General features: G+C 29.4%; 1 protein-coding gene across 1 annotated transcript; it reads right to left on the reverse strand.

The window, feature by feature from the left end:
* Positions 1-9993: 9993 nt before the first annotated feature.
* Positions 9994-11161, reverse strand: LOC107023586 (glycine-rich cell wall structural protein 1.8-like). Its single transcript, XM_015224322.2, has one exon. It carries the CDS (start codon positions 11134-11136, stop codon positions 10222-10224), a length of 915 nt encoding a protein of 304 aa, XP_015079808.1. The 5' UTR covers positions 11137-11161; the 3' UTR covers positions 9994-10221.
* Positions 11162-13935: the final 2774 nt, after the last annotated feature.

Genomic DNA, 13935 nt, shown 5'->3' on the forward strand with positions numbered 1-13935 from the left:
TTTATTTATATTTTAAAAAATTGTGAATATGAAATCGTGTTTGACTGTATTTATACATTTTTAAAGAATATATTAATGTACTCAACTTGAATAATTTATGTGAAATATATAGTAAATTTTAATTTAAGAGTATTATTTCAAAACAGATAATTAAATAATATGATAAATTAGATTTAATGTTCGAGCTATTGTATGCTATTATGAATTTATTTATTTTACTTTTTAAAATTCATTAAGTTTGAGTTAAAGATGAGGGTTGTGCTTTGTTATAATTTTTATAAAATAAAAAAATAAGATAAAATATGAAATAAAAAATATAGTGAAGATGGAAAAAGTAAATAAGGTTTTGTATTGAAATTTTTATAATCAATTATTAGTTTTTTATAAATAAAAAGTCGAAAGAAGATTTTCCGCTGATTTTATTTATTTAGTGTATTTTTATTTGAGTCTATTTTTAAAAATAGCATTTATTTTTTAACAATATTTTAATTACAACTTTCTAATTGGCAAAGGACAACTCCAACGTACTTTTCTTCAAATGTGACTTTAGAAGTGAATTACCCAAAAAAAAAAGAGACTTCGTTTATTTCCTATATATAATTAAAATCATAAATTGATAACTATTTTAATGTATCTGATATGTTTATAATTTGAAGGACAAAAAAACTTTTCATTTAAATTTTAAATTTTATGTTAAATTAAGATGTGTCAAAAAAAAATTAAAAATCAATGAACAAATGAATTAAGTTTGAAAAGATTATGGTGAAACTATATAGAAAAGGTTGGTGGAGTTAGAAGGAGCCACGACGGGGTTTGAATTTTGAATTTTGACTTTTTGAGTGAAACGCTAAAAGAAAAAAAAGAAAAAGAAAAATTGGTGAATTACGGTGAAATTGTTAAACACATATTTAAATTATTATGTGAGATTTTATTATTCTCTATTTTTCGTAGTTGTTATTTATATTAAAATTAAGTCAGAGTTTTATTACTTCTATTAATTTAATATTAATTATTTTATTTATGTTGTTTAATTTATTGAATTCCTTTGGTCTAGCTTTACTGTTGTTTTAATATAGTTTTTGATGGACTTCGTGTAGTTTTTGATGTAGTTGGTATAGTTTTAGCTTCCTTTTTGGTGTAGTTTTTTTTGTATAATTTTGATCTAATTATATGAACAAGAAAAACAATTTATAAGTTCTGTACATAAAAAAAATAAATTTTATTTAATATGGCTCATATTTCATGGCTTGATACAATTTTTAATGTTTTTTTTATTAATTTGTGTTTATTAAACTTAATTTAATCAAACAAATGAAGTTATTTAACTTGGCTCATATTAACGACTTGACACAATTTTAATTTTTCCTAAAAATGTATTTATTAAACCAATTTTATTAATAATGTTTTGTAATTCTTAATTTGACTATTCTTATTTATTAAGTATTAAAAATAGTAAGAGAAAAATTATAATAATAATTAAATAAAATATATATTTAATATAAATCAAATAAAAATAAATTATTTTTTTGATCAATTATTTTTAAGTAAATAAAATTGTCTCCAGTCTCGGCTTAGATTTAATTAATTTATTTAGCTACAAATCTAAAGCAAAGAGATTCCACGTTGCATAGAATAAGGAAGTTTGACTTTGACGGTATAAGTATGGGCCAATTTGTTTATTTGCTTAATTATTGATTTTTAGTTAAAGGGACTTTTTTTAATTATTATTATTATTATTGTTGTTGTTATTATTATTATGGAAAAAGAATGGTCTTTGCAAAATGAATGCTTGGATTGAATTGAATTTGATGAATCGAGCGGAAATAGATTGAAATGCAATTCACTTATATGAATATATAAGATATTAGTTAAATAGTTTTGATTCACTTCGATCTCTTAAAATTAATTTTTTTAAATCACTAGCAAACCGAGTTAATTGAATTCAGTAACAATAAAAATTCTACTCTAAGAATATGTTTTGGTATGAATGCTTGGATTGAATTGAATTTGACGAATTGAGCGGAAATAGATTCAATTGCAATTCACTTATATGAATATACTTATATGAATATATAAGATATTAGTTAAATAGTTTTGATTCACTTCGATCTCTTAAAATTATTATTTTTTTAAATCACTAGCAAACCGAGTTAATTGAATTCAGTAACAATAAAAATTCTACTCTAAGAATATGTTTTGGTATGAAGGGATAATATTTTTAAAAATATTTTTTTTAATTTTTCCCTATTTTATTGACTTAACATTTTGAAAAAAAATAATTCGAATAGACTCATTTTTCTCTAATTTGAAGAATATGAATTATTTTCATAAAGTAAATAAAAAACATTTTCAAAAACTCTCTTTCAACCTGACCACCACCTAATTTATCCAGATCTAGACCTTGACCTGAGGACTCAAGCCAAACCCTTATCCTGACCTCGATCCCAACCCCAACCCCAACCCGAGACAACAACTCACCCTAAGCCGACTATGATCTTGACCATGACTCCCAACCTAACACCAAACCCTATATCCAAATCCTGATCCTGACTCGAGATCAAAACCTGACTCCCTATCCGACCACAACCCTAAATCCCAACTTACATTAGGACCCAACCTCTACCCTAACTCGAATCTCGATTAGGACCTGACCTTGATCCACTCCTACACTTAACTTTGATCCCGATCCTCAATCATAGACGTGACCCCAACCTTGATCTCTATTGATTCAACCTCCATCCTTATCAATCTTGATGCAAATTCTGGCTTTAACTCAAGACTCGATCATGATCCCCACTCAAGTGCAATCCTCACATTAAGAATTTATTTTTTTAAAAAGTAATAATTACTTATTCTCTAAAAACAAAATAAAAGACACTACCAATTGTACCAAACAATTAATTAACCCAAATCAAGATTATGATTTTATGACTTAGCCCATTGGAGTTGTGGTGTAATTAAGAGGAAAGTCACGCAGCCATCTGGATATCTATAGAAAATTACTAATAAGCATCATGTTGCACATGGCTTAATACATTGTAGCAGTCAGCTTTTGATTCATACGCACAAATAGTTAGCGACTTTTCATTCTTATTTAGTTATTTTAATTGCCAATTAATGAACGAAATATTAAAATTAAAGAGGCGTTACCAAAAACATCACGAACTCATCATATTATTTTTGAATCAAATAAAAGATTTTCATCCATGATGTAACCTAGCAATATTATCGGTTCACGAAAGTGAAAGCTTACTTCCTCTCTCGAAATAGTTGTTTATTTACTAGAAATATTTATATCAAAATACTTATTATTTATAAAAGTTTGAAGATTATAAATACCTCTATTATATCATATCAGAAGTAAATATTCAATTAAGAGATGTTATGTAAATTTTGGTGGGTCATGGGACCAATTCAATTTAATCCGTTTTATTCAATTTTTGAAAAAGAATAATTGAATAAGGTTATTTTTAAAAAGAAAATGAAACAGTTAAAAGAAGTTGTAACGGTTCAAATCTTTCTTTTTTAAAGGAGAGCTCTTCTTTTTAAGAGGAAAAACAATAGAACGTGATGAAAAAGAGGAGAGAAAACGGAGAACATAAAAAATGTTACTCTTTTTGCCAATATTTAAACGATACACTAACACTTTAGTTTATGAACAAGAAAAATCTTTCTTTTCTAGTGATTTAAAGAGAGATATGGAGCAACTTATTTTGATAGCGAGATCAACATCAACAATTTTCGCTGCAAGTATTAAGCTACGCACTTTGTTGTTTTGCTTTTAAGTTTCTTTCATTGATACAAGAGTGTGATAGGTTGATTCCGTTATTTGATGCTTTCATGTAATTTATTGTGTATTTACTGTCTTGTTGAAACAACCTTATCCAATTATTTAATCTTTTTCCAAAAATTAAATAAAATAAAATGAATCAGATGGGATCGATCCAACCCATGACCTACCAAAAACTTACATGTGATTTTACTCGAAAACATATATAAAAATAATTTGAACCATAAGAAAATATATATGAAGTCAGCATTTATCCATAATCTCTAGCTAAACCATCGCTATATAGCTCCTAGCTAATTGAATCTTCATACAATCTATTGTTAAATCATTATAAATAGATGAACAACTTTCACACATAACAAACATAAAAATTATAGTTTGTATGTTATAACTATAGTTTGCATTCGCTCCATAACAAATTTTATGTTTACTATAGAGCTTTTGATTTGTATAATTTGCTACAAACATCGTATTATTACGTGATTTAACGAAGTTAAATGAATTATAAATTTAAACACATGACATGCATGTATTGACTTGGTGTAAACACCCGATGCAGATAAGTTTTTTCCATATAAAATAGCTAATTGTATATTAAAAATGACTAATTATATACTTAATCAAATGACAAAAAAAATATTTGCTGCAAATTACAATTAAAATAAACTATACCGATTCTTATTTTGTGGAAGTGATTGCGGAGAATGGTGGCATGCTCTATCCACTAATGATGTAACAACGACTTCTGCAAATGGTGGACCTATGTTATGGATTATTGGAGGCAATAATTCACATACACTCATTAAACACACATAATTTTCACTTTCACCTGTAAAAGTAATTACAACCATAATTTCAAAATGGCAATTAATTAATACGAAAAAAAATCTCACGCTAATAGTACTAAAATATTAGTATTACCAATACCAAAATCTGGAAACTTTAACAAAGAACTAATATCCAGATTATATTCAATTATCAAACAATCAATTTTGTGAACAAAATGCAGATTTACCCCCAATATATTAATTTGTACATATCCATCCCGCCAAAATTCTATTCTATTCCAATTTCAACCTAGTGATAGAAAATGTTGATATCTCTCCTTTTATTCTGGATATATCAAACACGCGATGCATGTAATCTATAGAGAGAGAAAATAAATCAAAGATATAAATAATAGTATAAATTAATTTCAACAAGGAAAAGTTACGTTACATAACTAATCCTGTGAACATATATCTTGTCTATTATCAATCAAAGGAAGATCTAAGACAGACTGGATCTGCATGATATCGTATAATTATATTTAAAAAAAAAGTATATATATATAGATAATGACATTATGGTCATATTATTTTAAATTCTGAATTCACCTAAATTTTAACGTACTGTTTGACGTTGCAGATCTTCAAAACTCCAATCTCTTCTGATTCCTGGGCTCCTGACTAGCTTTGGTGTATCAGTAGGGAATTCAACTGGACCACTATTACAGGAGCGATGCGAACCTTTTTTGACCTTGTTCTCAGGGATGATCGAAAGCGAATGACTCAATTTTTTTTTTACATTACTCGTCGATTCCAAATTCCCTGACCAACTCCGATCTACTGATCTTCGGCTAAATTTATGTTTTTCTTTATTATTTTTGTCAACATTATTATCGAATTTTTTCTCGTTTAATTCGTTTGTTGAATCTGTCCTCGATATCTTGCAGGTTAAGCAACTGAGACTCATATTTGATTCTGCAAATTAAAGAAGAAGAAGAACAATAATAAGAAAAGATAGATATGAGTATTTGTGTTATTCAATTATCATTAAAAAGTTTTGCCTTTCATGCAGAGAGAAAATAAGGGATTTTGTTATCAATTGATGTTTTTTTTCTCTCTTAATTTTACTCCGTTTAATATTACTTGAGGTGCTATTATTTTGGTTGATAATCACCATTCATAATTTTGGTTTTTTCTTTTTTTGGATCTCACAATAAAGTCAAATCATTTCTTAGTTGATGGCTAATATATCTTAATTTCTAAATTTGAACCAAGCAAAGTCAAATATATATTTATTGAATTTTTTGTTGTCATTTATGAAAATAGACTCATTTACTTTGAAATTAATTAAAATTATAGATATTAAATTTTTCCATCTTTGAGAAATATAATACTTACTTTTAATACGTAGGAATTTGAAATTAACAAAATTTTACTTACTAAATCTTTCCTCAATTTAAACTATGTTGGAATTTTGGTAATCAAATTGTTCATTATTTGAATCGTAATGTGCATTAAATTTGTATTCATTGAATAAATAAAATTCCTATGCTACTTTTAATAATATTATTCTTCTTGTTTGTATTAATTTATTGCTCGACAAGAGACACAACCATAAAGCACCTTAGCGAAATGTCGTTCGCACTTTTTTTTTAACCCTTACCATATAAATTTCATATTAAACTACTTTATATTTTATCTACTTAATGATATAACGTAAATACAACTTTTTATATACATTTTTTTATTAAAATGTGATGTGCAAAGCATATACCACACTTAACTAGTATAACGTCAAAGCCAGAAATCTAGCAAACAATGTTCAAATTTTAAAATTAAAGTAAATATTTTTTCAATGAATGGGTGCAACCAAAAATTTTGAATCAAACTAATATGTACTTTTCACTGTTGGTAGTTTCGTCTCAAAGCATATTCTAAACACAAAACTTGAATGTTCGTTTAGTTTTTTTCTAAAATATTTGATTGAACAAGATATTTGGGATTAATTTAAATTGGAGGGATCATTTAGTTGCGAATAAGTTATAAATTGGAGGGATCATTTAGTTGCGAATAAATTATCTCATAATTATTATCCCTGAATCAATTATTTTAGAATAACTTATTCTATCATATATATGACATAATTTATTCTATCCTATCACCGATTATATAAATTGTAATAAGTTATTCCTGACATGACAATTAAACAAGATACAAAAAATTTGCCTTTAAATTATATTTTTATTCTAAAACAATTTATTTTTATCCCTCACACCAAATGATCCCTCAACATAATCAAGTAACCAAGTTGTCCGATTAATAAACTCCTTGGAGAAGTTAAGAAACAAATCAAATGAATTATATTTTGAAACAAAGCTAGTAAGTTATTCGTGCTTCACACATGTGAAAATACATCAAGTATCTATAAATAATATTTTATATAAATTTACTGAGATATAAAATTCAGGTATATAAATTTAAATATCAATAATATATTGATTACAACAGCAATAATATGTCCAGTAAAATTACACAAGTTGAGGTCTGAAAAAAGGTAGAATATGCGCTGATTTTACCATTACCTCATGGAGGTAGAGATGTTTCCAATAAACCCTCGGCTCATATGCAACAATTCTAGATAGAAAGAAGAAAATATAGCAAGTCACAAGGAAACAATGCAAAGTCTACCAAATGAGAGCAACAACTTCAACAAAATAGTACAATAATCATAACACAATACACAATATCAGTTACAACATACTAGAATAGAGTATTGAAAACAATATGGTCAATATCAACAACAAGAAAAACAATAATACAATTAGTACAATGACAAATACCAACCACTCTAATTCAGACAAACACTATACTATCTACTAAATTTGTAATTGCCGCCAAATATATACTTTTAGCGGCAATTAACACTATTTGTGTATGTCTCTAAAGCCTTTAGCGACATTGAATTAGTGCCAGTAAAAAATTTAGCACTCTTTATTAGTATGCTTATTTATTACCGCTAAAAGTTATTTTTGTTGTGTCCTCCAAATACTCATCTTCTTATCTAAGATAATAGAAAGATAATTCGTACAGAACCTTCCTCTATTGCCTTGACATGTCCAGATAGCTGGTCCACAGACACAATGTTCGCATTACTAGTAAGCCACTGACCAGATACTTGACCACTTAGATCTTCTATTATGCTGAAGTTAATCTAGAGTCCCATTTTGAACCCTAAGATTGTGTTCATCGGTCCAATTTTCCATGGATTCAACAAATTGAAACAGACACAACAACATAAGAAAGTAAAATAACCAATATAATATTTAAGCATGTTTTTGTTGTATAACAACGGATCATACACATCGATGTTACTATTTTACACACATGAGCACCAGAGTAGTGACAATACTAGTGTAAATAGAAACATATATTAAGTTACAAAACTTTATTCTTGTTATGTCTTCTTGCTATTGCATGGTATTTTCAAAAAAAAATATCAAATTCCAAGTTTTTATCATTATTGAATTCCTTCGAGCTGGAACATAGTTTGTCTAGTTTCTTTCATCTCAAAAAACATCACACGCTAGGCTCAAAAAAACATCATACGCTAGGATCACTAATTGACGCTAGGCTCAAAAAGCATCATACGCTAGGATCACTAATTGAAAATTTGATAGTAGTCATCCTAGCACGTTCTCCTTCGTACACTACGAATACTAGATGATTTTTGGATTCAGTTGTGATATTGCCTTTAGTCAAAAATAATAGATGTTGATATCTGTTAGATGAAAATTCGATAGACTTGTTACTTTTTTATAAGGTATCAGACTCTATATTTTTTGTGAATTTTCTTCAAAAACCCACCCATTATATTATGTACTCTGAATTTGAGGCATAATCCTAACTTAAAATAACTAACTTTTTGTCAAGATTTACCAAAATCTTCCTACATTGTAGTCTTTCCTTATGTTGTCATTGAATTTATGTACCAACTATGGTTCATCTTTAAAATGAGATTGCATCTATATTGCATCTAAGGTATGAACTTTTGAACCCATTTGAATCCGTAACTTTAGGGCTAAATTTGAACACATTTTGCTATTGAGTTGCACCATTTAATAAATGGTTTAGAGTGTTTAATGTGAGTATTTATAAATAATCTATATTATTAATCTCTTATGTAATATAATTTGTTAGTAAATGGTGTTTAATTGACCACCTTTAATTTAGTATAGTTTTCATGCACACATATTTATTCTTTTATTACATGTAAAGCTTTTAAGTTGATAACACATGCTAATATTATTAGTTATGTTAGAAGGATTTAATAAGATGTTCGGCATGTGTTTGCTTTGTATTACTTCAGATTTTCTTATAAATATTTTTTTATCAATATAAAGATTTGGTTAGGTTAATTCAAATTCTAAAATATATACAATAAAATAAAAGATAATCTTTCTTTCCTTTCTTTTTTTCTATAACCTTCAATAATTTCTAATTATGGAATAATAAATAAATCATAGATCCACTATTTAAAATTTTTGAAGGTCCCAACAATTTGGGGGCCTAAAAAAGTGAATGCTTAAAAGAAAAAAATAATAATAAGAATAAAAAAGGAAATATTTTGATAAGTAATAATGCTTCTAGCTGTTTTGATGATCACCTCACAGGTGCAGGGATTTGGTCCTCTACAGAGTATGAATATTCGTCCAGTGGCAAAATGCTATACATCTGTTAAAGTTGTCTATGTTAGGAAGTTGATAAATTTGCAGAGTACTTCACCAATCAGAAGCGACGAGATTGTTTGTACGTTGTGTAATAATTCTTCATGGTATACATCCAATAAAAGAGAGAAACTTTCAAGCTTCAAAACAGCAAAGGACTTGATAGAGTGTTTCTATTGCTTTTTGTACTAGCTGTAATTTTGTTTGCTTGTAATAGTGCTTACATTGTAGGAATCATTTCGCTTGTGAAAGAAACGTTTCAAGTTTGTTTGAATCACCGTAAGATATAGGTTAAGGGTAACTTAGAGTCTTACTTTTGAAGTCTATAATAATCAGTTAGAATTAGTATATTGAGCAATGTTGTATCTGCTCTGGCTCATCTAAGTAATAGTGATATTATTTAGTGTGGAGGTTCTCATTTTGTAAATTAGTTGTACTTTTGCTTGGAGAAGATTAGTAAACGTAGTTTGAAAAAGTCCTGTTGAGACGTACATGTCGTGATTTTACTCCATTGAGTAAAGAGATTTTCACTTAAAGTTATGTGTGCAATCTTCACTTCAACATTTACTTTATTGTGTATTAGTATAACCGTACTAAGGACCTGGTCTCATAGATATTGATAGATGCATACGTTCCAACATATTTGATCAACAGTTCTCTTGTGCTTGCCCAAGATATCATTGCTAGTTATTGCATGCATGCAACTTATAGATTGAGAATATTTGCCAACCATTTCAATATGTAAAATGCAAGCAATCATATCTTAATGTTGCTTTTAAAGGAAACCACATTACACTTAAAAAGATTGCAGGACTTTACTACAATTCTTTTTCTTCCAATATATATATATATAAATAACATCTTCCTACCACAATCTCAGTACATTATTTTTTTAATAGTGTAGGTAAGAAGATGGATACTTTTAGATTATAATGACCACTTAAGGAGCGTAGCCACCACCGTGTCCACCACCTTCACCACCTCCAGCACCTCCTCCGTAACCACCAGCATGCTCTCCACCGGCATAGGCTCCACCACCACCGGCACCACTACCACCGCCTCCACCATATGCTCCTCCATGTGCTCCTCCTGCACCACCACCAGCTCCTCCTCCACTACCATATCCACCACCTGAGGCTCCTCCTTCTCCTCCAGCATATGCACTACCACCACCGCCTCCATGTCCACCTCCACCACCATATCCACCCCCGGGTGCTCCACCAGCACCATAGCCGCCACCAGTACCTCCTCCTGAACCTCCAGCATATGCACCACCACCATGTGCTCCACCTCCAGCAACTGCACCACCACCTCCACCACCACTACCTCCACCACCTCCAGCAGCATATCCACCCTCTGCTGACCCTGCACCACCATATCCACTACCACCACCTTCACCACCTCCAGCAGCATATCCACCATCATGTTCTCCGCCAGCATGAGCACCTCCAGCTCCACTTCCACCACCACCTCCTCCAGCATATCCTCCACCAGCATGGCCACCTCCAGCTCCACCACCTTCACCACCTCCAGCAGCATATCCACCATCGTGTCCTCCGCCAGCATGAGCACCTCCAGCTCCACTTCCACCACCACCTCCTCCAGCATATCCACCACCAGCATGGCCACCTCCAGCTCCACTTCCACTACCACCTCCTCCAGCATATCCACCATCATGTCCTCCAGCTGCATAGGCACCACCTCCGCCGGAACCTCCTCCACCACCACCAGCATAAGCGCCTACCTCACCCCCAACACCTACATGATCGTAAGTGAGGAGGGTTCGGGCGGCTGAACATATTCCAATACCTAATAACACAAAGAAAACAATGTTAACAATTTTAAGCTTCGCCATGGGAATTTGTAGTTGAATGAGTATGCATGATATTGTAGGCTATTTATAGATGTGGAAACGCGTCTATGTGCACAAAGCACATGCAAAACAACAAAAAGAAAAGCTCCTTTTGTCCCTACAAAGTGGTCCATTTCAACATCCACTCTCACATCATTTCAATTAGTGTGTTTCTGCTGTCTACCATTTTCTTAGTGTCTACACAACAAATATTTCGTATATACTTACTAATTTGGTGGCTGGTAACTAGTGGCCGAACCTGACGGAAAAGAAATAAATACATGAACTAATCTAAGGGGTTCAACATGTATTATATACATAAACATTATTTTAACCATGTATAAATAATATATTTTTTTGTCGAAAGGGGTTCGGATGAACCCTGACCTTAATTAAGGTGGTTCTGCCACTGCCGGTAAAAGTTATGCTAGTATAGCATTGATGTAGAGATTAGTTATGAGAAAATCAATACTGTATATTATTTTATACAGGGGCTTTGTTATTCATACAGTATTAGTTATTTCATATTCTATTTTTAAAAAAATAATAAGAAAATAAACAAGACTTTTAATCATGTGATCCTAAATAAAATTATGTCAAATATATAAAATTGTCTTTTAATCTTGTGGCCTTAAACATGCCACGTAAAAAGTTAATTACGAAAAAAAAGATTATTTATTTTTAAATAAACTAAAAAGGAAAGGAGGTTATTCTTTTTTAAATAAAGGGAGTATATAGGTTTTGTCACAAACTTCTATCGTGTATTAATTATGGAGTTCTCTGAGTTGTAACTCAAACATTGTACACTAATTTTATACCTAAGTAATTTTACCTCATAACTAATTACTACACGTGGTATATTTACTTTTGCAGAATTTATAATATCCCTATAATTCACCTTATTAGCTCCAAACGGCTTCTTAGTAATTTTTATTTTATTTTATATACATCTTGTTGGAAGTCCAACTCACTTTCATGACATTCTTCCAAATTCTGATTATTTATATAATTCAAGCTCCACTTAATCATATGGAATACGTAATTAATTTTTGTGTCACGTTTTCTAATTTTAAATTAGATAATGGTGATGCATTAGTCAATTGAGCTGATTAAGAGTAGAGTTCTTAATTCGAGCGGGCCTTGTTACTTGTCGAGCTTTTGTATGGATTTAAAGAATTTTTATAGCACCGCTATAATGCGTTTTAACATAATGTATTCAACAATTAGTTACATACATTACTTTTTAAGTTATTAGTCTCACACTCTCCCTTGGTGAATAAATTAATTATATATAATTTATCTTCAGATGACATGATCATATCTTAGAAAAGATCTATTATATTATAAGTTAAACTTCTATACCTAATTATCCTACATTTGAAAGAAATTACTTAGTAAACAGGGGAAATTACTTAAGTTAATTTGTTGTCTAATTGCAATGAAATGTACTAATTTATTTACCAGGGTCACAAAATAACTAGTTAAGATCTCTACGAGATTGGAATAAAATCTGTATATACTCAATTTTTTTTTTTCAAATTTCACTTATGAGATATTTTATTTGGTATGTTGTTATTGTTGTTAGATGACCAGTTAAGAAGAGACTGACAATGTGGGAGGGCATTTATTAAATTAACTAGGTTAATCTGATTGCTGTTAATACTGATATATATGATTGGAATTTTCCATTATGAGAGTATAAACTAATAAATTAAATAGTACTGAAATGATAACTGTTACTCCACCAATACAAGTTGAGCATTTTGAATACGTCTATAATATCATTGGACTTCGATGATTAGCCCACTATTTCCTGCTCTATGATTTCCAACAAAACATTATAATAAAAATAATTGTTAATAGCAATGGATATACATATTAAAATAATAATAAATTTTTTATTGGTATTAATTAATTTAATTGTCATTGGATCAATGTCATTATAAGTTTTAGAAATATTTAAAAAAATATTAATAGCCGCTGAAAATATATTTTTAATGACGATTATATTATTGTTATTAATTTATTATCACTAAAAATTATTTTTATGGCAGTGTATAGTGTATGTAATATAATACTTACTTTAATAATATATATGTTAGGTCCTGCTTAATTAATGAACAAATTGCTTTTTTGCCCCTTACTTTGTTATCAGGTAGAATAGTTAAGGTAGTCATAGATTCTGGTAATTAAGCTAAAGAGGAGGATCCAATATGCCACTTATAAACAATTAATTAAGTTGTCATACAATAACAAATAATTATTCGTACTAAGGGTGTGAATCTAGCAGATTAACAGTATTATATTGGTGTGTTCGGTGGATTTCCAATTTTAATTTTCTTATATTCAATTGATTAAAAAATTTGAAAAGATCTTATGAAAGTAAAAAAAAAAAAAATTCACAATTTCGTCTTACATTGACTATATGTCATTTCCATACTTTAGCACCGTATCTTCGCTCCACAGTCACCGCATAAAAAATCATCTTTAGCGATAACTTATTATCAACAACAGTTTAACGGTACATAATAATTAACTCGCTATAGTAATTTTTCTCTTCTTGCTTACATATCGAACACAAAAAAAATTAATGTAAAATAAAAATATTTTTTTTCGTATCAAATACACACCCTATGTTTGGTTGGAAATTTCATTTTTGATTATTCACTGATACTATTATAGTGTTCCAAATTAAATTATATCAAGTGAAATATACAAGTAATAGAATTGGAATCTAACTTGACCAGGCAAATATCAATTCTGGTATATATATATATATATATATATATATATATATATATA

The sequence above is a fragment of the Solanum pennellii genome, chromosome 6, assembly GCF_001406875.1.
Source record: "Solanum pennellii chromosome 6, SPENNV200".
NCBI classification, from domain to species: Eukaryota; Viridiplantae; Streptophyta; class Magnoliopsida; order Solanales; family Solanaceae; genus Solanum; species Solanum pennellii.

Bases quoted from the DNA above. Each gene is read 5' to 3' on its own strand.
- LOC107023586 (XM_015224322.2), bottom strand. From the start codon at position 11,136: ATGGCGAAGCTTAAAATTGTTAACATTGTTTTCTTTGTGTTATTAGGT.